This window comes from Gobio gobio (genome assembly GCF_949357685.1).
Source record: "Gobio gobio genome assembly, chromosome: 2".
Lineage (NCBI taxonomy): Eukaryota > Metazoa > Chordata > Actinopteri > Cypriniformes > Gobionidae > Gobio > Gobio gobio.
This window is the reverse complement of record NC_137098.1, coordinates 59952245-59977613: the sequence shown is the minus strand read 5'-3', so window position 1 is coordinate 59977613 and position 25369 is coordinate 59952245. Positions and strand designations below refer to the sequence as shown.

General features: G+C 38.7%; 1 protein-coding gene across 1 annotated transcript; it reads right to left on the bottom strand.

The window, feature by feature from the left end:
* Positions 1–18583: 18583 nt before the first annotated feature.
* Positions 18584–22475, bottom strand: cd248a (CD248 molecule, endosialin a). Its single transcript, XM_079803277.1, has one exon. The coding sequence runs from the start codon at positions 22298–22300 to the stop codon at positions 20135–20137; it is 2166 nt and encodes a 721-aa protein (XP_079659403.1). The 5' UTR covers positions 22301–22475; the 3' UTR covers positions 18584–20134.
* Positions 22476–25369: the final 2894 nt, after the last annotated feature.

Sequence of the window (25369 nt, the reverse complement as noted above, 5' to 3'; positions counted from 1 at the left end):
ATAGTGTTAAAAAAACTTATTTTCCAGGCTAAACGAGCCAATGTGGTGCAGCGAGTCTCAGGTTTCTCTGGGAACCGGGATTTTTAACAGCAGCTGCAGTGACGCAATGACTTTATCAATCAGCGATTGGCTCTTTTACTTTGGAAGGCGGGGCTATTCCGCCATAATGCACTTTGCTCCCATTCATGAGTAATAGGAGTGAACCGTCAGGGTTTTTTTCAGGATTCTTTGATGAAAGTTACAGTGTTTATTTAAAATATTTTTTTAATGATCACTTTAATGCATCCTATAGCCGAATAAAAGTACTAATTTAAAAAAAAACTTTGAGTTGACATACAAAAAACGTGCATACTGAGCACAGAATATAATAGTATACTGCAGATAGTAAGAGTAGTATGGCATTCTCAGCCATTAAAATACTCTATATGTGCATTACACATCTTTTCACACAGAACTCTGATTGTAATTCACTGCCATTGTCAAAGTTTTCCTCATTCAATTTCTATGCCAGTGAAACCGCTGAGACTAACCTCTGAGCAACCTCTATCAAACTTTAACAAGACGTTCACTTTTACATAACTTTGCTTCAAATAAAAGTTTCTTTGATTCTGGGAAATCACAGCTGAACTACTTTTATTGAGGTGAATTAATAAAACCGAAATAAAAGATTCATTCATCCTTTTCCTCATGCCACATGTGTTGGGTTGACATTCAGTTCTGTTACAGAAACGGCAAGACATTTAACGTTTAATTCAACATTTAATTTGATACTGATGGAACTGTTGAACATAGCTGATATTTACATATATTCCATTAAAAATGACTGAATATTTACACAAATTATCCTGTTGAAGTTTTCACACCCTTGCTAATATAATATGATGCCTCTATGAATCAATGACTATAGCCTTGATTTATGTCTGGGTTGCCCTAAAGGGATAGTTCATCCAAAAATGAAAATGCTATCATAATTTACTCACCCTCAAAATTGTTCCAAACTGGTTTCTTTCTTCTGCTGAACACAAAAGAAGATATTTTGAAGAATGTTAGGAACCAAACAGTTGACGGCACCCATCCAAAAATACAATGGAAGTCAATGGCTGCCGTCAACTCTTTGGTTGTGGGAAACAGACTAGAAATGTTTACGTCATTATTTAGTGTAATCTTCCATTCCAGTCCTCTTTATATTGTGAATATTCTTCAGAAATCCTCCTATTGTGTTCCACGGAAGAACGTAAGTCATACAGGTTTAGAACGACATGAGGGTGAGAAAATGACAGAATTTAATATTTACATGCTAAATATTTGACTGATGCAGTACATAAACAACAAATAGGCCTTCATGAGCAGAACTGTATGTGAGGCTGAACGCGACAAGATGGTGCTAATTATATATTCAGCACTGCTACTGAAACCTTTCCCTGTTGATCAAGATGGACAGAACTAATCACACTGAATCCCCTGAAGAACCCACACTGGGTGACTGGATTGTCAAAGTAATACCCACGGTGCTGAGCATATATTTTGACCAACAACTTATTGCCCTCAATCACAGAAAGGTCAGGTTGGTAAAGCCTTTTAACTTAAGACAAATTATAGACAGCCTGGACAAATTTTAGTGTATGGATGTGAAAAGCATGCAGTGTACCTTGGAGATGTAGTAGAACTAAATAAGGTCTCCACAGTATCTGAGTGAATTTTTGAATCAATGCCAAAGTCCATTACCAAGCCAATCACACAGCAACACAAAAAACAAAAGGAGCTTGAGTCAGTGAATTTATCTGCTAGCATGTAGATGCTCAGTCCCAAGGCTACAGAGTCTCTAAAGCTTAACTGTAATTGGAGAAATACAGACTTAATGGAGTCAAATGAGCCAGCGGCCTTCTCAACACTATTTGTTCTGAATATTAATTCAACAGACACAAAAATCCATATTCTAATGCATTAGCCCTTTAGCAACCTTCAGGAGCATGTTAAGCTTTCCTGAGCATGATTTCGGAAAACTATGATCCCCTTCAGTCGGTTAACAACTGTTCTTTGCGCTATGAATTAAATGGAACACATTGAGAATCACCAGGCGCAGCCATCTTTAAAATATTGTCTTTGAACTTCAGTTTTTGCGACAGCTCTGTATATTTCTATGGCATCGCTGTCGAAGAGTAATTAGCTGGTGATGTGGATTTACTTATTGTTAACGAAAATTATCATGAGCATTGTAATGTTTGAAGAGGATGTCATATGTCAGTAGACCGGAAAGATTCATTCATAAATCCGTTAGATCTTACCAAAGCCACTGGAAGGCAAGCCTGTAACATTTAGCCGAAAGAGTAACGGCTAATGCTAACGCTGGTACGCAGGAAAGGAGACAACAGGCCGTTTTTTTTTAATGGATGTCAATGGAGAAGAGGCTTCACTACATTGAATAAACCGCTTTTGTGAAGAAACAGCTTATCATTTAATGAATCAACTGCATGTCTACTAATCTTCAACATGTTTTACGCTAAACAATGTGTTTGTTGGGAACAGTATGTGGATTTTACTATGATAAAAACGTTATTTTATAAGAGAAAGCAAAACGAGAAGAAGGCAGAGAAGGGAATGTTGCGACAGGTAGGGCTCATTTACGGCATTACCATAGTATTTCATAGTAATATTGATATTGTTATATTGTCTAAAGAAAGTAAAAAATACTGATTTCTTTCTTTGGCTTACAAGATTGTTGAAACTGATTAACGCAAACTGTAACCGACTGCCATTCCTGCCATTACACGATAGGCTGATGTGACTCACGTGATCCACGTTACGCTTTTTTCAATAGTAAGAGATACAGACCCTCTCATCTCCCCAATAATAAGACAATCTCTGGTCCTACCGTCATGCTGTGGAAATCAGAAACCGGAAGACAGAACACAACGAGCGCAGCACTGAAAAGGGGCGGGGCTACATGAGGTCTACATTTTAGCATTTCCGATTCCATTATCCCGAAGACAGGTTTTAATGGGATTTTGGTTAAATAGCTGAAATAAGGTCATCAGTATTACATCAGTGTCTTGAAAAAGGCGGTTGCTAACAAGTGGTTAAATGGGACTACAGAGGCAGTTGAGGAGATTAAACGTCATCATGTCGAACAGGTAAACTCAGTCCGCTTTTACATCCTTATTATGCTCATAATTGTGCTCTTATAAACTATTCTAACTCAAACATTCTGGGAAAAAGAGTTGTCAGAAGCTTAGTGATGGTGACGTTGAAATTGCGGGACCGTGGTGTAGTCCGTTTATAGCCTACCTTTAGATTTTTACTTCTGGCAACTGCATTTAGACATTAAAATTCATAAAAGTTGTTTCATCTGTGAAAATTATCTTGATGGACAAAACATGTAAGTATAATAAACATTTGTTCATCACAGAGTTTTTTTTTTTTGCGATAAAAGGAACCAGCATGATGAGAACTGCCAGTTGGCCTACAAAGTGACGTCATACCTGCACCACTCTATTCAAATGTAATTTACTAAAAATATCTACAGATGACATCATAAGAGTCTATTATTTTCTATAGCAAATATTGTCGCTCACTGTCGAATGATCTATAGTGTGTTGTGAAAGCAACTAATGCGCCATTTATGCAAGCATTAAATAAAAGTGGACAACATTATTTCCTTATATAAAAGAAACTGAACAGGACTAGAATCACCATAGCACAACTAGGTTGACTGCAAAAACACAAACCTGCTCTTATAATGAGAGTTCTGATGTGGCTTGATTTGACAGAAATATTATGGAGGATGTGTCATGTGCTGCAAAACAACCACCCAAAACTCTATATTTCACAAAAATCTATATATTGCAACATCCACAACTACAAAAATAAGAAATGAAAAGAAAATCACTTTTCATGTTCACGAAGGCCGTGTGCTTGATGTGGAGTTGTAATGGCAATGGCTTCAGTTTTAATGACTCAACCAAAACTGATCTGTGATATCCCAAGCGAGGCAAGTCATTTAATTACTGTCCACACTAATCTTCCTCTGCCTTTATTATGGTAATGAAGTTTAAATGTGAGGCCAGATTGTTTCTTTTATAATAATATTGCTCAAATGTGAGACCATTATTTTCCTTGTCTTTTTTCCATCCAGTTTTGTTCATGCTGAATGCTGAATGAAATGATGCACAACCCCAAGGGGCCACATGGAGGAAACACAAGACTCGGTCAATCACAGTGACATTTCTTCAACGGTGTACAACATTACCATTAAGCATCTGTCATGCTACTAATGTCTATTGTGTGTATTTTGAAACAAAAAAATGTGTCCAAAAATGCTTTGTATATGCTTGCCGCAAGCATTGTTTTCAGCACAAATGATTAGATACGACAGCAATTTCTAAAACTCTGGGGCGCAATCATATTTTTCCATGCTATATTTTGACCCTTCTTCCAAACTGTCAACATGACACCATCTAAAACAGAGCGAGAACAAAAGCGCCTCGCCTAGTAATATTATTAGAATAAAGGTCAAGTAGGAACTCTTGTACATGTCCTTATCATTCTGCCAGAGGTATGCGGGTGAAAAAAAGCTGCCTGATCTGGCTTCTGTCCATAGAAAAATGCAGACCTCACTGAGACCCCTGAGGTTGAGAAATTGATCACAGGGAAGGTGGCAGATTATGACTGTGATTGATAGAGAATGCTAAAAATAAAACGGTGCACAGAAATGAGAGCAGCAACCCCAATTTCAGACAGGCCCTCCTGTGCTGTAAACAGGACCACGATTAAAGAGGAGTTCACATCAAATTTCCGTTATTTCATTAATGTTAGGATATGGACGGACCTCCCGTTTGAAGCATTTTCTTGGAAAGCGAGGTCAAAGCAAGGAGTGCCGCAGGAGAAGATCGTTTAAAGAAATGGTGATTTTTATGGCCCTCCCACATCTGGTTTCACCTACAGCTCTAATAACCCTCCATTATGTTCCAGTGAAATTTCCAGAGAGTCATTTAGCAGGAATTAGTAAGACAAACTAGGGACCTCCACCAAAAGGAGTGAATCCAAATACCTGCCTTAAATATAAAGTGAAGAGAATCTTTTTCTCATTTTCAGCCTCAGTGGAGCCAATTAGGAGACACACGGGTAACGTATTGTGTTTAAATCTCGGATGATAGAATTGGAAGGATGATATGATTTAAACATTCTTTCCTAAGTAAGATAGTCCAGTCAGGCTATATCTGTTAGAAACCACTCACTTTACACATAGTCACATTCCAAGCGTAAATGGCGCATGATAATCAAGTGATTCCTCATGATTGGTTCACTACATAATTCCATAGTTTAGATACTGTTTATTGTTCATCGCTCATTCATAGCTGAATGAACATTTGTCCCGAGCTATTCATTTAATAAACAGAATCTCATTTTCTGACGACTTCCCAAATAAGATTTTTTTTTAAATGACGGAGCTCAGTTTCCCACACTAGCTGAGACGGATGCAATTTACATACACACAAAGACACCTGAGGAAATATTTCGACCCATACTAACTAACAACCCAGTTGTGTGACCCTGGACCACAAAACCAGTCATAAGTCGCACGGGTATATTTGTGGCAATAGCCAACAATACATTGTATGGGTCAAAATTATCAATTTTTCTTTTATACCAAAAATCATTAGGATATTAAGTAAAGATCATGTTCCATGAAGATATTTTGTACATTTCCTACCGTAAATATATATAAAAATGTATTATTATTATTAGTCATATGCATTGCTAAGGACTTCATTTGGACAACTTTAAAGGCCTTTTTTTTCAGACCTTTGGATTCAAATAGTTGTCCAAATATCGTCCTATCATAACAAACCATACATCAATGGAAAGCTAATTTATTCAGCTTTCAGGTGATGCATAAATCTCAATTTCCAAAAATTTACCTTTATGACTGGTTTTGTGGTCCAGGGTCACATATGTGTCCTTTTGACGCTTATTTTTGGCTGCGAAACCACATTACCACTTTAGCAGCTGGCCTTGAATCCATAAATCCTCATGTATTTATGAAACAGTGGGTTACAACTTGGACGAGTCACATTCAAAGCTGCAGTGAATATAAACGTACACCCATGACTGCACATTAAATTTGAATGCGCCAAGTTGTTGCCTGGTAACTGTAAACAGCCTACAGTTGCACTAATGAACTATTACTTGGAGGAATAAGTGTTTATTATGACAGTTACTTCTACATTTAACTGATGAATATTGCTAAATATAATTACAGGTGCTGGTCATATAATTAGAATATCATCAAAAAGTTGATTTATTTCACTAATTCCATTCAAAAAGTGAAACTTGTATATTACATTCATTCATTACACACATACTGATATATTTCAAATGTTTATTTATTTTAATTTTGATGATTATAACTGACAACTAAGGAAAATCCCAAAATCAATATCTCAGAAAATTAGAATATTGTGAAAAGGTTCAATATTGAAGACACCTGGTGCCACACTCTAATCAGCTAATTAACTCAAAACACCTGCAAAGGCCTTTAAATGGTCTCTCAGTCTAGTTCTGTAGGCTACACAATCATGGGGAAGACTGCTGACTTGACAGTTGTCCAAAAGACGACCATTGACACCTTGCACAAGGAGGGCAAGAAACAAAAGGTCATTGCAAAAGAGGCTGGCTGTTCACAGAGCTCTGTGTCCAAGCACATGAATAGAGAGGCGAAGGGAAGGAAAAGATGTGGTAGAAAAAAGTGTACAAGCAATAGAGATAACCGCACCCTGGAGAGGATTGTGAAACAAAACCCATTCAAAAATGTGGAGGAGATTCACAAAGAGTGGACTGCAGCTGGAGTCAGTGCTTCAAGAACCACTACGCACAGACGTATGCAAGACATGGGTTTCAGCTGTCGCATTCCTTGTGTTAAGCCACTCTTGAACAACAGACAGCGTCAGAAGCGTCTCGCCTGTGCAAAAGACAAAAAGGACTGGACTGCTGCTGAGTGGTCCAAAGTTATGTTCTCTGATGAAAGTAAATTTTGCATTTTCTTTGGAAATCAGGGTCCCAGAGTCTGGAGGAAGAGAGGAGAGGCGCACAATCCACGTTTCTTGAGGTCCAGTGTAAAGTTTCCACAGTCAGTGATGGTTTGGGGTGCCATGTCATCTGCTGGTGCTGGTCCACTGTGTTTTCTGAGGTCCAAGGTCAACGCAGCCGTATATAAGGAAGTTTTAGAGCACTTCATGCTTCCAGCTGCTGACCAACTTTATGGAGATGCAGATTTCATTTTCCAACAGGACTTGGCACCTGCACACAGTGCCAAAGCAACCAGTACCTGGTTTAAGGACCATGGTATCCCTGTTCTTAATTGGCCAGCAAACTCGCCTGACCTTAACCCCATAGAAAATCTATGAGTATTGTGAAGAGGAAGATGCGATATGCCAGACCCAACAATGCAGAAGAGCTGAAGGCCACTATCAGAGCAACCTGGGCTCTCATAACACCTGAGCAGTGCCACAGACTGATCGACTCCATGCCACGCCGCATTGCTGCAGTAATTCAGGCAAAAGGAGCCCCAACTAAGTATTGAGTGCTGTACATGCTCATACTTTTCATTTTCATACTTTTCAGTTGGCCAAGATTTCTAAAAATCCTTTCTTTTTATTGGTCTTAAGTAATATTCTAATTTTCTGAGATACTGAATTTGGAGTTATAATCATCAAAATTAAAATAAATAAACATTTGAAATATATAAGTCTGTGTGTAATGAATTAATATAATATACAAGTTTCACTTTTTGAATGGAATTAGTGAAATAAATCAACTTTTTGATGATATTCTAATGATATGACCAGCACCTGTATATAATACAATTTTTGGTTTTACTTTATTTTGATGGTCCCTTTAACAAATTCTTTTGACTATAAGTAACATTGCACCTACATGTCTACTAACTCTAATTAGAGTATTAATAGAGTAACTAAAGTGTTACCAAATTATTTAAGCAAAACATAAAAACATGTATGTTGATTGGAAATTAATATTCTGATGATTTACGGAAGGAAACAAAAGGACTTGAGCAAAATGTACTGTATCCATTTGTGTCAGCGCAATTTCTGTTTAGTCACAATTTAACTTCAATTATTCATCACAACTTCATTGTTCTCTCTTGTATGCCATCTTTTTGATTCGAAGCACAGGCTTTTTGAGGAAGTGAATTTCCCAAATTCTTTCTGAGAACAGCAGCTTGGCTTAAAGAAAAGAAATCGCTGAGGGTATATTATTCATGATATTCGTCCATTAGCGTTCTGCATCTCGTCTCCTTTCTTATTCATAATGATATAAATATTGTATTTACGAAAGACTTCAATTAAGAATGAAAAATACATCTGGGTTTGTCATTAATAAATAGAATATGTTGTAGCTCAGACAAAAACTCCCAAGGATTCACCTCAGCTACATTTATGTGATTGTCTAGACAGGAATTGAAGGGGGAAAATCTGCACAGGAAATATTAGATTACACCACAGATGTTGCTTCACTTTAACAATCTGCGCTATAAATTATTAAAAAATCGGTTACACTTCATTTTGATTGTCCTCTTTAAATATTCTGTTGACTATAACGTTGCACCTACATGTGAACTGACTCTCATTAGAGTATTAGTAGAGTATTAGTAGACTGGTTAGTAGAATATGTTGACATGTACTTGCAAAGTTACTTATAGTCCGTATAATGTCTGTTTGGGAACATCAAAACAAAGTGTAAGCAGATATTAAGCAGACAGTCTGATAATACTCTAATGACTGCTAGTTGACATGTAGGTGCAAAGTTACAGAAAGGGGACCATCAAAATAAAGTGTTACCAAAAAATATTTCTATAAACCAGACAAAAGCATTAAAAAAAAAACCGGACTAGCATGCAATCAGATATCTGGCTTTATATATGGATTGATAACTGCAGGATAGAAGAGGATCCCCTGGGTCTCATTCACAAAGAGAAGATTCAAGAATTACAATAGAATGAATTCACAATTGCTCCCAAGCAACTCAAATCACCAAGACTGGGGATTGTAGGAGAAAATGTCATGGTGAAGAATGTTAAATACATATTTCTTGCTATTTTTAAACACTAGCTCACATCATCACACTAGTTTCTAATCTCTTGTTTTCTATTTCCATTTTCAGAAAACATTCAGAATATATACAGAAGCACAAGGGCAGAACAGTCAATCTTACGATCTCATTATCTCTCACAGTTAAACTACAGCGGTTTGTGTTTGAGGGGAGGGTCATTTGGTCACTTAACCTTTTGCCTTTGAATCCAAGACTATTTGTCCATCAATCAAGTTCAATAAACAACTGTATCAGAAAATCTGCTGCCATGATTCTTAAAGGGCAAGTCCAATAAAGGCCAATTCACACTGCACAGACAAACGCCAACTAACACCAACAAACAAGTTGGCCATTGGATTTAGAATTTTATGAAAAATAAATGTCATGTTCACACTGCCCCAACAGACACAGACAAACTCGAGCACCCACGGAAAAACACGAGATATTCTCCATTCATTTTAACCAATTAAAATAAAAGATTGCAGCTTTCAGACACGACTTTCTTCTTGTTTTATAGTTCATTTGAGGCCATATCTATGGCGTTGAATGTCGAGAGCACATTATTGTAACGCAAGAGTGCATCCATGTAACAAACAAGGTTCCCACACCTAACTTCAAATTCAAGAACCTTTCAAGGACTTGTACCCTCAAATTCAAGGACTTAAGCAAGGAACACACCAAACCAACGCCGACCAACTAGTAGCGACGAAAGCAGACAGCATAGTTGGCTCACGTCGGTAGCCTGGTCCTACCAGACTCTCGTACATTTCATTTGTACAGAGAGTCTGGCCACTCTCCATTGACAAGCGTTTACTTCCTTGAGGGCGGGTACTCTGTTGAAGTTTAAAACTATTGGATCTGCCCAGAGACACTCTGGATCTGCCATAACCAATCGCTAACGTTTGGTCGTGACGTATGTCATGCGCCGTTCGCCTTTATTTCTAACATGGAAATCCATGAAAATAAATGTGCAGCCATCTCAGTGATAAAACTTTATTCACGGTGGAGGGGAGATAAGAATTAATGCTGCCGTAAATAACGGCCCAATTCAAATGTTTACGTGCTTTTCTTCCTTTTTATTTTTTTAACGTGATGAAATATACTGCTCTTGAAAATACTTGCCAGCATTTAAAGAAATACAAGTCTAGAAATGCATCCAAATTACAGCGAAGCGCAACCATACGGTGCTCTGCAGTGGTCAAAAAGGATATAAACAGTGCATTTTGAAGTGATATATTCTTGAAAACTCAGAGATGTGGATTCGGACAGCAATTAAATTACCACACGACCTTGGTGTTTGTCAAAACCAGTAGGTAATTCGGCCTGGGATTTTTACGCGGGTGGTGGGAGACGGATGGCAATAAAATCACTGACTAGCTCCTGTAAATGATGACAATACATTCCGACCGCAAGCGAAACAATTACCGGGGCTTCAGCCAACTCCTTCACCACTAACGGAGCGGAAAATCGAACTTTTCCCGGGACACAACAACATGGCCACCAAAAAAACTCAAAGCAAAGATTGTTCTTGCTCCGGCTTTAACTTCTGGATATTGGGCAGCGGTGCCACAACGGAATGAACGGCTTCACTCGCATCTTTCTCCACCGCCATTACTGAACTACAACTCAAACTAGCGCACGACATCAACGTCATCGTTCTCAGCCACTCCCTCTGTTCGCTGATTGGACCGGTAAAAATTAGTTTGGAGAAAACCTTAGGCTATACCGTAGTCCCAGACGGAGTACTGAAGGAAAATGAAAATTGAGCGGAAGGACGTAGGAGGGGGGAGCCAGGCTACACGTCGGCTCAACATCCGACGGGCAAGTAGCACGTCTGTTCTGCACCTGCGTAAGAGTAAATAGCTTTCCATACCAGCTGGTGGCAGTAGTCTGTTTTCGTTATTCAAAGCGGGAAACCGGAAGAGCTACCCTATATACCCTATATAAACAAAGCACCTCATAATCTCGCTCACCACAGATGCTCCCTTCTGTTTAGTTTTTTTTCTCGTGCACTGGTTTGCTAGCAGAACAGCCAATCAGAACGATCAGATGGCCCGACAAGCGGACGATGCCGATTCAACATGTCGAATCGGCTGAAAAATATCCGACGAGGACCAACCGAGAAAACTTAGTTGGCCGTCGCACGAAAACTGCCCGACGGCCGACCGTCGGCTTGGTGTGTTCCATACTTTAATGTGGGGACACATTTCAAGTGAGAGCAAGGTTACATTGTGTTACCTTGTAAGATACATTGTTACAGTTTTCATGTGTCAAACACAACTATGCAAAAAAGCTTTTTTTGCATTTATTTTTGGCCATATGACAGAGATCTGATATTCTATTTGTCGTATTTCTGTTTTACATAAAACTGAAGAATATTCAGTACATCCTATACTGTATTCTAAAATGATCTGATATTAACTTTTGCATGGATTTTATTGAAAAGAGCTTAACATATTTGGGTTCGGTGTAAGCACTGAAATGTTAAGGTACCATCGTAGTAGTTTTGTGCGCGAGTGAACGTAATGCAACATATAACCCAAAGTACCTCACGCGGGAAACACTTAACGTAACACGTAAATGCGCTTAACTAACGTAAATCAAGCAAGCTAGTATGCATAGGCCACGAAGTGTTGTCGAAATAACACATTAGTGGACATGGGAATAATATGGAATTTTTCCCAGAAAAATTCTTGCACAAAATACATTCAAGCACTTTCAAAAGCCTGTCTCTATGTATGTTTATTTTCAAAAACGTTCCAGGGCCTTGAATTATTTTTTCCAGATTAACAAACTTTCAAGGATTTCAAGGACCCATGGGAACCCTTAACGAATCTCTCCGCTCGCAGGCGGATTTCTTTCACTCTACAGCACATAACTTACTGGACGAGCGTTTTCAAATATGGCTCTGCTCTCACTCAGATTCCATGCGTGGGCGCTCAAACTTTGTCCAGTGTTCTCTTGCGAATATCTTCTTGATCTTTCTCTAGAATTGTCTTCTGATTTGTCCAGAAACCTGCCATTTTCACAACAAGGATAATTTACTAAGCACACCCAGCACCTACTGGGTGCAAGGGAGTTGCCTCATCGTCAGGTCAGATTATGTCAGAGTTTGTTGGAAAATCATACCGCACTGCTCAGACATTCCATGACCCAAACGCATATAAGAACTACTACAGGTTCATAATTGACATGAATAATGCATAATCAGTGTTGCCACAGCTACTTTGAAAAAGTTATCTGATTACTGATTACTCCTTTAAAAAGTAACTTAGTTACTTTACAGATTACTTGCTTTTAAAAGTAACTAAGTTAGATTACAAGTTACTTTATTAGTTACATTCAGCAGCTGCCGACAACACCCCTGCCGCCTCAACATAAAAATGACAACCGTTTTTGCCAACACTCACTTTATTGGAAGTGCATTTTTAACAGTAACATCAACAATGTTTCTCCTGACATTTTAAATTGAAATTAAAAAATATTTCCTTAAAAAAAAACATGTTTTAATAAAAAAAAATTATAAAGACAAAATATATAGTTTTACTAAGGAAAATTATTAAAATAGTAACGCACAGTGACTTGGATAAATTACTTTAATCTGATAACTGGTTTGGAAATAGTAACGCGTTAGATTACTCGTTACTGGAAAAAGTAGTCAGATTAGAGTAAAGCGTTACAAAGTAACACGTTACTGGCATCACTGTGCATAATATACTGTATAATTAACTCTAAAGTAAAGGTTATAGTAACCCACTAGTAATGACTCAAGTGTTACTACATCCTTCTAAAGGATAGGATCAGTATTCTAGAGTGAAACACATAACTCTGTAGTAATTACTGAAATCATTGTAAGCTTTTGAGGTTTTTGTAAGGTTTTGGATAGTAACACTTGAGTAATTACTAGTGGGTTATCATGATCTTCACTTTAGAATACTGATCCAAATAACTAGTAATTCCTATAGAAGTATGTAGTAACACTTGAGTCATTACTAGTGGGTTACTATGACCTTCACATTAGAATTAATTATATATTATTATGCAATATTAATGTTAATTATGAACCTGTAGTAGTTTTAGTCCTCATGATAGGTGTGGAAAGAAATAGTAGTTGCTGATGAGTAAACTACCACATTCAACTGAGCTCTATTACTTACTAATATATTAATCAACATTTCTTGTTAGTTAATAGTAGTTACTAGAGTGCATTACTCATTTGTTCCTGTGTAGTTATTCATTAAAAAAGAGATTCTAAACTTTGTTTCTACATACTGTATATGTCAATGCAATTAGGATAACATGGTCTTAATTTGCAGTATAGGAAAATGATTGCTTCCTGAATAGGTTGTATAGTATTAATATTTAACAACAATGATATTCATATCCTGAAGCATGACATGCTAAAACTGCAAGTAGCTGCTGCTTTATATGCTGTAAACACACACACACACACACACACACACACACACACACACACACACACACACACACACACACACACACACACACACACACACACACACACACACACACACACACACACACACACACACACACACAGAGAGAGAGAGAGACACACACACAAATGACATCAGATCGGACAAAATGCAGTCATGTCCTATTTGTTTGTAAAATTGCTGTTGCTACACAATGTGTCATGGAAAATCAAGCTGATTTTATGGTTGATTGACAGTTCAAAGGCGTCTGCTTGGGAACCCCCATGATACACATCTGCTCAGCAGCTTGTGAAAACAGATAGACCTTGAATGGCATGAACCAGATCTTCAAAATATCTAATTGTAAATCTTTAAAATCCTCTGTCCCATAAACACAAGGCATCACGAGGCGTGTTATTAGCACTTTAAGAAGCCAGAACAAAACCAAAATAAAGATCCTGGGATTGGGGTGTCGGTTGACTTTCCTGAAAACAGAAAAAAAGCTTTGAAAATGGCAGTCCTCAGTGACTTGGAGAGAGAAAGTGATGCTCGTGTCGGATCAAAGCAAAGCTACTCAGAAGGAATTTCATGATCTTGGCGAGTAATCCAAGCGCTTTAGAAAAATAGGGCATGACTGCATTTTGTCTGATCTGCCTTTTTCTGAAAGGAAAATTGCAGGAGCATGAAATGTTTCAGACTTCCTACAACTGACTGATGATGTTTTTGGGCATGGAGGATATTTATATAGTTTAACTGCATATGAATTTTTAATTTTACATCAGAAACATGGTCTGCCTTTTTAGGAGATTTAGAAAAGATTCACTTGAGATAAGATTATGAGGTTGTAAAATTCCACCATTTTGAGCAATTTTAACTCTATCACTCTTAAAAAAGAAAGGTTCTTTGGCGGGGTGTATGGTTTCATGAAGAACCTTTTAATGTCCAAAGAACCTTTCCATTGCACAAAACGTTCTTTGTAGTGCATAAAGGTTATAAAATGGATAGAAAAAAATAAATCACAAAACGCTTTTTCAGGGAACCAAAAATGGTTCTTCCTGGCACCTTTATTTTTAAGGGTGACAGGAAATCAGTGATGGATAATGCACACACATACCCGCACATTTACATTTACACTCCAACAGATCTTTGCTGACAGACATTCAATACTCAGTGGCCATTTTATGTCAAAATGCCTGCTTGTAAATACAAATATCAAAACAGAAAGTCATTTGGATAAATCAATAGAGCTTGCAGACACGTCCGACAGGTCTAGCTGTTTTGTCACGTAGATTATGTCAAAAGGTCTTTTATTGTTACAACATTTATGCACAGAAAATGTATCTGAACACCAAACAGCATCAACCTTATTCCAGTTTAGTCTTAGTTAAGTCTCAACACACGTCATGCTACATGAATGCACAAATCACACATTCACAGAGAGATACTTCTCTTTTTTACATCTCATCTTATTTCTGCAGCCCCTTTATAGCTCCATTTACTCATATACATAATGCATGATGGTAAAAGTCCTTTGGTTAAGAAAGTATCTGCCGAAATGTAAATTTTTATCGTTTTTGAATAATTTACTGAAAGCTATGAAACAAACGAATATACTAGAAGCCAGGCATGCAGAGATATTCAGCCTGGATCCATATTACAGCAACTAGGTTAAGAAGAGCAAAATACACAACTCTCCTTCCTTCTCTGAATCTCCTCTTAGATTCCCTGGCCATCAGATCTTCCTTTCTCTTCGCACTTTGCCTCCTCAAACTTCTGACACATTGCATTTTCACACATGACTGACCATAGGACAAGCATTACAGCAGGCAGCCAAGTGAGTCCATAAGGATACTTGCAGAGATTTGTTTGTATTGGAAACATCCAGCTGACACCCGCCTGTACGTGATTCATTCAAATGGCCAAAAAGTCCTATAGCTGAACTGAACATTCACATATGAATCAATAACTGGAATGATGAAAATGAACAGAATGAAGGAAAACACCTTGACGTCAAACACACTCATCAATACCACATTAATGTTCTTCCATAATACATGGCAATATTGGAATTTAGCTCATGTAGGGAGCGAAGCTTGCTAGGTTTCTCGATACTGAGAAAATCAAATAAATAAAACTTTAGTACTCTCTGTCCATCCCAACACACTAAGGCATGCTAAGCGCATTTGCCAATATTCCATGTCTGACGGGATATGGAATGTCAGAGTGAAATCACGGATGTTTTTAATGAGCCATATCAGCGTCCATAGGTGCTGGAAACGAGGCATAAAATTGACTTCGGATTCTATATGTTGCATGGAATGTAGGAATGGTGCTCCAATAATAAATCTTCCTTAATTAATATAGCTGACAGGTTGTTTATCGGGAAAGGCAGGGAAGCATGAGACTGGTTATGCATGCAGTCAAACGCACACAGACACACAGCTAAGCCAGTGATGGTGAACACTCTTTGGAATACATAACAGAAATCGGTCCACCCCCCCCCCCTCCCAATGCATTGCTGAATTTAAAAGAGGCGTCTGTGGAATGTGGAATGAGGGAAGGCCATAATATAGGCTACTCCAAAATGTTCCTTTGAAGAGTCTGTTGCTGAAATCTTTAGCCAGCTGCTTATCACTGGGCTGAAAGTGAGAGTGCCAGCGGGCACAAGCAAACACAAACAATCTGCAAGCCTTTGAAATAAAACTCATTACCGCAAGCATTTGTTAAACGCACATTAATTATTATGACGTTTGATTACAATATTTAAAGGGATTATTTTAAGAATTACTTAAATGCCTTCAAGGGAACATATAATGATTATTAGCATGTGGCTATAAAACGGTTTGATATATTTCCTAAGAAATAATATAATTACAAAATGATGCTTTTAATTTGCATACAGACAATTAAGTATATCAGATACTGATAGTCAGCCATAATGCAGTTTTTGTTCGTTCTTTACAACATCTGAGCAAAAGTATTTGGACACTTATGATTGTCATTTAAGTATTGCAGCATTTATTTTAAAGCAACATAAGATGCACTTTTTAAGCAAAAAATAGAAAAATACTAAATATATAAGTATTTTTTTGACACTTTCTGGTTACTCTGCAAGGACACCTTAAAACCACTTGGTCAAATGTAACAGCAAAAAATGTGTCAGTTTTGAGAAAATAGTCGGCATCATTTGTTAGGAGATGCTTGTTCGCATGAAATTCAAAGATTTTAAGCGTGATTTAAGTAAGTTTTGGGAGGCCACTGTGACAGTATACTACTGCTCAACATTGGGGGATCGTAAAATATTTTTAAATGTTTAATTTTTTTTTAAAGAAGGTTGCATTTATTTAAATACTAAAAATTACCACTCTTATTATTATTATCAGTGATGAAACCAGTTTTGTGCAAACTCCAAGCACCCTGATAAGGGTCCGGAATGGCGTCATCAAATATATACTTTAAATTTGAAATGTCTGTGGAGGAGCTCTGACCTCATACTGTATGCGGTACCATTTAAAAGCTTAGAATGTCTTCTTTCTATATGCATCACTTTGGCATTTGTTTTACACAAAGTAACTTATTTACATTATACAGTATTACTCTGGGACCATTTCCGCCTGGATTTGGCCTACCCAAATTGAAAAGCTTCCCATACCCACAAACAGTGGTCTAAATACACAATTTTGGTGTCATTTTACAGGAAACCCTTTGAAGTTAAAACATTGCTAAAAGTGATAAGCATGTAAGTATATCCTGTCTGAGCTGTACCCAAACCCCTTCAAAAAAGAGGCGCTTTTTTATTTTTTTGTTATAAAATTTATTTTTGAAAGTGTATTTCTCAGGCCCTGTGAGCTTTAGCACCCTGCAGACCATTTTGGAAGCACTGGAACACTGGAAAAAAGAATTTTGTGACACTGGGATATTGCATTTATACCACTGTATATTGGGAGACTTTGGGAAGGCGGAAATTACATAAAAAAAGGTAATATTCCTCCCTTCAGATACATTTGAATAAATCTTGCATACATGATATAGACAAAATTATTTTTCCAGTGTTTGCCGCCATCTAGTGGAAACAGCCAAAACTGTCTGCAGGGTGCTAGAGCACAATTCATTCAAAAATGAATTTATAACCAAAAAAACAAAAATCGCCTCTTTTTTGGTTGGTTTATTACAGCTCAGACAACATAAACTTAAATGTTTATAACTTTAAACAGTGTTTTATGTAACTTCAAAGGGTTTCCTGTAGAATGACACCAAAATTGTGTATTTAGACCACTGTATGTGGGTATGGGAAGCTTTTCAATTTGGGTAAGCCAAATCCATGCAGAAATCCCTGAAAATGGTCCCAGAGCTAAGGAGGTTTATATTTTTGTGGAAACCGTAATTTTTTTTCTTTGATTAACAAAGCTCAAAAGAACAGCATTCATTTGAAATTGATTTTTTTAAACAACGTTTAAGTCTTTACTGTCACTTTTTATTAATATATTGTATCCTTGCTCAAAAGTGTTAATTTATTTTCTTAAAAAAAAAAAAAGAAGAAGAAATCTTACCGAACTCAGTTTTGAACTATGATGAATGTAAGGTCATCTCATCTCACACAGAACTGTAACCACAACAGTAAAACATGTAGGAAGCTGTCAGTTTTCGAGCGATTACACCAGAGTGCTTTTCCTGTGATGATGTGAAGGCTGAGTATGCCAATTATCCACAACACAGCATGACAGTAAGAAGCCCTCTGATGTCTGTCCAGATTTATCTGATTGGATAATCAGCAGGTACGGAGTACAGGACATGTGTTCTGTATACCTCCATAGTACCACTGTCAGTCACTGAAAATCCCTTCAGTATCCACATGGATCAAGAGTGAAAAGGAGAAGATGGAGGCATAGTCACTTTTATATAACTGAGTAAGCCCTATCTTTATCCTGACCCTAAAAAGATGCAAATACTACACATTAAACAGCAACATTTCTTTAGGCATGTATAAGCCATGGCATCAAAAGTATTGCATGTCCCAAAAAATAAAGACACAAACATTTAAGCCTTACTGAGTACTTTAATAAAGTTTTTTAAAAAATCAAGAAGTAGTTAAAGCAGGAAATGTCATGGTTTGAACAAGTTTATCCATACCTCACCTTCAATTGGCATATCAAAACATGACACTACAAACTGATCATAGAAAAGTCATTGGTACACCATTGTCTGGCTGCTTGTTCTGACGTTTTAAAATGCTTGTGAATTATGACCAACTTCACTATCATAATGTGACATTATGACCAGACTGTCTGCATGCATGCTAACCTCTAAAGCAGTGGTTTTCAATCCTGGTCCTCCTCTTTCCTAGGGAGACAGACCAGCCCTGTGTCCCAATGTCCATACTGTCCATCCTAAATAGTATGTGAGATTACAATAAGTGTCTCCCAAAGCATAGTACGTTGAAAAGAGTACATCAAAAGTCCCCGAATGGTCTACTATTTCCGGTACCGTGATCCGTGCACACTATAAAGGCTAATATTGCCCACAACCCATTGTGCTTTGGAGGAGGATTCAGTTCAGAACTACAAACACGTTGTGTTTAAAAAAACTACAAAATATGGTGGATATGCATGACCGACTGTGATAAAGGTTTGAGTGACTAATAATCAGCTTAACCTGATAAAAAAAGGTGTTATATTTCATCTGCAATAACAATGTGCTATTGCATTTCTCTCCGATACAGCAGGAAATGAAATGAAATGTGGAGGATTTTAACTGTGACAAGATGACTGACAGGCCAGTTTACGGTGGCAGGATGCGACAGAGACATAAAGACACAATTGTATGAGGTGATAGTATGTCCCAAAGCTTGTCAACTCTTTTGCTACACGCTCAAAAGTATGTACTTTTTCTTCACAAAAAGAGCATACATACTTTTAGGGCGTAGTAGGCAAATTGGGACGCAGCATTAAAAACCACTGCTTTTAAGAGCAATTCAATTACTGTCATTAAACACAAAATGCTTAAAAAGCATTTTTTAGGCACAGTTTGGTGGCAACAACATTTAACACATATGATAGAAAGCCTTTTTCTTGGTCTGGATCACCACAGGGAAAACAATTTCTTAACATTATCAAACTGGACTGAAGTTAAGGCTCCTTACAGAACAAATCTCTGAAGACATGACTCATTAGGCACATGTCATCTTGGATGACACAAGCACAGCTATTTCAGATGGAAAGTTCCTTCAAATGAAAAATAAATAACACACATTGCTTAAGCAAGTATCCTCATCTATTAAGTATGCTCTCTTATTTGCCATGTGACTGTTAAGCAACTGTTTCGCAAACTAAGAGATCAGTGTGAGCAACAGTAGAACAATTTTGATTGCCTCTGGGAGGAAAGCAGAGAATAAGGCTTAGTGGTTTTAGAGTCATTCCTCTATTCCTCATAGCAAACTGTCCAGATAAACATCCACAAATAATTATGGATAAAAATATGTCAAAGGGAAAGGGTGGGGTGCTATCCTCAATAAAATCCTCTGGGAACTCCCACTACTGTGATGTTACAAAAAGTTTATTTACATTTTCACACTGTCCAGTCACAGTCCTACTTAGTTAAACATGGGACTTAGTTCCGCTACCAGATATGTCAGCAGCCGCTTTATCACCAGCACCGGCAATCCAGTGATAGCAATCGCTTGTGTTCTTGTTCTGTGGTTTAACTGTGTAGCGAGTACAATAGATAACGCCCAGGACCACCATCACCACAATGAAAATGCAAAGCGGCACTAGCAGTCCAACAAGCAACCAGCTGGTTCCTTGGCTCGGCTCATCCTCAACGATGACCTCCTCTATTCCTCGTGACTGCATTGGGAACAGGGTGGAAGTTTGCTGCCCTGGACCAAAGGTGGTTGATTCATAATCATACCTGTCATTATTAACATGGTCTGGGTCATAAGGCTCAAAATCTCCATGGAGGTCAAGAGGGTTCTTAGCAGTTTCCTGTGTCTCAGGCTTTGTTTGGGTTGAGCTGAACCAGAGCCTATTCCAGGCCCCGCCTGAAGCTGTGGAGGAAGGGAGGTCTGTGGGAACCGTGGTGCTCTCATCCTCATAATAGTCTGGTGTGTGCGTCGAAATGGTTGGTGGAAAAAAGGCATTAGGAACTGATTTTTCTGGATTAAGGTGACCATCAACATTAATGACCTCAGGGGAGTTTTCAGTTGGTGTAGTCGTTTCAGGTTCCGCTTCAGTCGTCCAAATCAGGTCTGTCGGAACAGTCTCCACATTGGGCAGCTCAGTCTGCCAGTTCAGAGGTATTTCCCAATCAGACTCAGATGGAGGGGTCCAAGGGTAGACAGGATCCTCTGGTTCCCAAACGGGGTTATGAGTAATCAGTGGGTTAGAGACAGTTGTTGTGGAAGTCTCCAGGTCCTCCCCGATGGGTATGCAGGAAGATTGGTCAAGTTGAAGATTATAACCTTCTTCACAGTAGCACTCAAAGCCTCCTTCGTAATTGATACACATCTGTTCGCATGTTCCTTCAATTTGGCATTCGTCAACATCATGACAGCGACTCTGGTCCTCTTGCAATGGGGCAAAACCAAGATGGCAGTGGCAAATATGAGAACCCAATGTGTTTTCACAAGCATGTTCACATGGGTCATCCGCACACTCATCCACATCTTCACAGACACCCTCTTCATCTTGTTGGTATCCATCCTGGCAGCGACACTCAAAGGTTCCTGGTGCATTTACACAGATATGCTCGCAGGGACTCTGTAGGCATTCATCGACATCTACACAGCTCCGTTCATCAGGTGCCAGCATGTAGCCATCGGGACAAGCACAGCGGTAGCCGTCCATTACAGGCAAGCACTCAAACTGACATGGAGCCCCATTGCAAGGGTCAGACGGAAAGCAGCTTACCCCATCCTCAGCCAGGAGAAAGCCCTCTTTGCAATCGCAGTAGTTGTGCGAGTCATCCTCAATGCAGAAGTGATGGCAACCTCCGTTGTCCTTATCACACCAGCTTGTCTTAGTCACATCAGAGCAAAATGGAGGATCCCTGTTCCAACCTACAGTTCCATCCTCCTTTCGTGTGCACAGAACTATCTGGTCATCCATCGTAGGGCATGGTACAGTTGCCACTGATCCATATGGGACATGCATTAAGAGGGTACTCAGCAGGTCAAAGGGGGTACTATAAAGTGTATTCCCACCTCCCTCACTAGCAATAGATGTACACATGCCTTGGAAGTTGTACTTGCACAAGTAGCCATCCACTGAAATCGAACATGGTCCGTCCTTCCATTTTAGATTATCCCCTTGCTCATGGGCTGCAGTGCTGTAGGGCATCACCACACATCGTGGGGAAGAGCAGGTACTGACCGAATCCTCTTTTAGCCAGTTTGTGTACTGGGTGTCCTGATCTCCAGTGATCCACGAGAAGCCACGCAGGGGTCGGGTTGGAGAACATTGTCGGGGTTGTCTCTGAAGGCCAATCCAGATATTTGCCTTGCCTCTGTGGTGTGGTCTCAGTTCCACATTGGAGAAGAGCTCCTTCACCATTTCTGCTTCCGTTGGATGCCTGACGGTGACCAGGTCCCCACCTTTTTCCTTGCAGCTCCGCCAGGCGTCCAAGAAGATCTTGCGCTGAAAGTAGAGTACATAGCACCCATCCTCGCTGCAGAGCGCATCCCGTTCTCTCAAGTCCAGAGTCTGCACGCCGTAGAGGCACAGTAGTGAGGACAGCAGAATGACACACACAACCGGACAGCCCATACCTCACACCTACTCTATTTTCCTTTGTATTCTCTTTCCCTTTTTTAAGCTGGCTTTCAATGTGCTAAAATACTCTTTAATGCCCTAGATGCCCATTTTTCTTGTACTTGTATTAAACTTTTCCCTTCTTTCTTTTCCTCTCTCTCCACCCTCCTTTCTCTGTCCTGTCCAGTAGAGATCTGTGCCTAAGCTGAGAACTTACAATCTCACCCTTGACGTTCCAGCAAAAGAGAGAGAGAGCGAGAGAGAGAGAGAGAGAGAGAGAGAGAGAGAGAGAGAGAGGGTTGGAGAGATGGAAGAATTGTAGGAGTGACTGAAGAGAAGGGGGAGACGAAAAAGATGTTTTTTGGCACAGGCAGGGCCAGTGTGTGTGTGTGTGTATTTTGGGGAGATTGGGGGGGAAGTGCAGCAGTCTCTGTGCCTTTTCACCAGAACGTAACGTATGTTTCTCATAAGAGCATGTATGGAAATGGTTTGGGACTCTACCCCTGCTGTACAACCCCCCGCAACCCCATGTGACTCTCCACCCCCACCAAACTCTCAATGCAGGATAAGTTATAACTGTAATGCTTATATTTTACCCACATAAAAAGCAAACAAAAACTAGAGAGATTTTAAACAAAGACTGTGTCTGCTGTAACAGTCCCACTCCCATCTCTCAATACTTTTTATTCCAGCTTTTCTCTGGTCTTTCCAGTTTTTCATATTGTTTCTGTTGTATTTCTGGGCATTTGGTCTCTCTTTGGTTCTACTGGAGCTGTGGGAAATGTGTGTTTTCATGCCATGTAAAAGCTATTGTGTTTTTAAGCTTTCTATTTTCCAAATGTTCCCCACCTCTCTAAAAACTGGCCGGTGACAGTTTACTTTAGGGTTCAATTCTCGCTATGAACTAGATGCTTATTAGCATGCATAATACTAGGCTGTTTATTAGTGCTTATAAAGCATATATTAATGCCTTATTCTGCATGACCTTATTCTACATCCCTTAATCCTACCCAATACCTAAAAGCTACAAAAACTACCTTACCAACTATTAATAAGCAGTAAATTAGGAGTTTATTGAGGCAAAAGTCGTAGTTAATAGATAATATGTGTTACCAACTATGAAGACAAATGTTAATATTCAAATAAAGTATGAATCTTCATTGTACTAATACATTGTATTAAATGAATGAATTACACACACATTGTTATAGCAGCTAAACAAATGTTTTTTTAATGTTATGTAAAAAAATATGCATTTATATGCGTTTCAAAATGTCTAATGGACATTGTTTTGTGAATATATAATACTATAAATATACAATCTTCAATTAATGTAAATGTGCAAATGTACACTTTTTTAGAAACCTGGATGAATGAAGCAAGTATTGTCCATACCTGACTACTGAGCACAGCAAAACTCAAATTACCTGAAGTCTGCCAGCTGCCTGTGAAAACCCTGCAACATCAACAATCACTGTGCACCGGAACAATAACAGACCTAGTTATGCTGGAGGTTAAAGTATCTACAATCGTAAGGAACAAAAGCAGATCTTGTTTTGTTAAGAAAACAGTAAGGGGGGGGGGGAACTGAGGTGCGGGTCTCAGTCTGTATGTGGTCGTAATGGGGATACGGTTCTGTGGGGGGTTACACAGGAGCAGCCTGAGGAGGAAATGGCTGGATTTCTAAAAGATCATTAAAATTTCACTCTTGTGAATGAAATACAGAAGAAGCACACGCCTAACACAACCGATAAGATAACTTTTTCATGCAAGTGAAGTATTTCAAGAAGTTGCATCAGTGTTTCTGAGAGTTTATTGTTATTGTCTGTTAACATGGAGAAAGACTCACAAAACTTGACATAACCTTAAACCAAGCAATTTGTCTCCTGTTGTGCAATCATTAAAAGCAAAGCTTTCACATCATAACTTTTTGGAGAGGTGTCTAAAGGTTAAAGTTTTTTTTTTCACAAAAAATGATGCACATCTATGCAAAACTCACTGTTAGACAAGATACTTGTGACAATCCTATAGCTTGGACAAATCTGTTCATACACTGTAAATATTGTACAAGAACATATTAATCATTAGCATGGCAACACTCAATGTGAAAAATACAATCCTGGATCCATGTAATATCTACACTAGCATCTTTAGCAAAATGAAACATAAATTCAAATCCAAGAATCAAGAGAAGAAAACATGTTCCAAGAAGTGTTTGTTACAAGATTTCAAGAACGTGGCGGACTTGAAAGTCATGATAATAGTGAGAAAACAGCATAGGTTTGATTACTAAATTTGCTACCACTCTATTTTCTTTTCGTCTCACCATCAGCGCTGATGCACAAAACAATCATCTCACAACTCCATTTCCCAGGTACACTGAGGCGAAGAAAGGTCAAATCTTCGGGACAGCACAGAAGATCCTCAGGGTATTTTTTTCTTTCATTTATTTGCCTTTTTTTCCTGGAACAGTCCGCCCACCACCTGTAAATCGCATTTGCTCTTTTCCGGCCTCAAGATCCCTCGTTCTTAATATTGTTGTCAGGTCTCGAGCTGCTCCCCGTCACCCTGTCATATCATGCAGAACTGAGTCTGTTTACCCACTAGCTGCTCTGTAAACAGTGTCTCTAATTCTTGCATGTGATAATTATATGAATTAGAGCTGTGATTAGGGCCGAGAAGATAATAATGAGCTGTTATACAACAGATATTCATGTCTTGCTATTGTACTCTCATGATGTTGGCGGTGGTCAAGAAACTTGGCAGAAGTTTTGTTTGCTTCGGTTTAGGACCTCTGGAAAGTAAAAGCAGACTTAGTGTGTTTTTACACTTGCCAAGTTTGATTCGATTAAAATGAACCTGCATGGTGCGATTGCTATGTTAGTGTGGTTCATTTGAATAAGTGTGAACGCTGCCATCCGAACCCTGGTGTGCATCAAACAAAAAGACAGAGACCGCTAAAAAGATGGGTCTCAGTGCGCTTCCAAACAAACTCTGGTGCGGTTCGACTGAAATATGAACGCAACACAGACGAAAGACATCTAAACGAACCAAAAACTGGATGTAATGTCACGAGATATGACC

Excerpts from the sequence above, each read along its gene's own strand:
- cd248a (XM_079803277.1), bottom strand. The coding sequence starts at position 22,300 with ATGGGCTGTCCGGTTGTGTGTGTCATTCTGCTGTCCTCACTACTGTGC.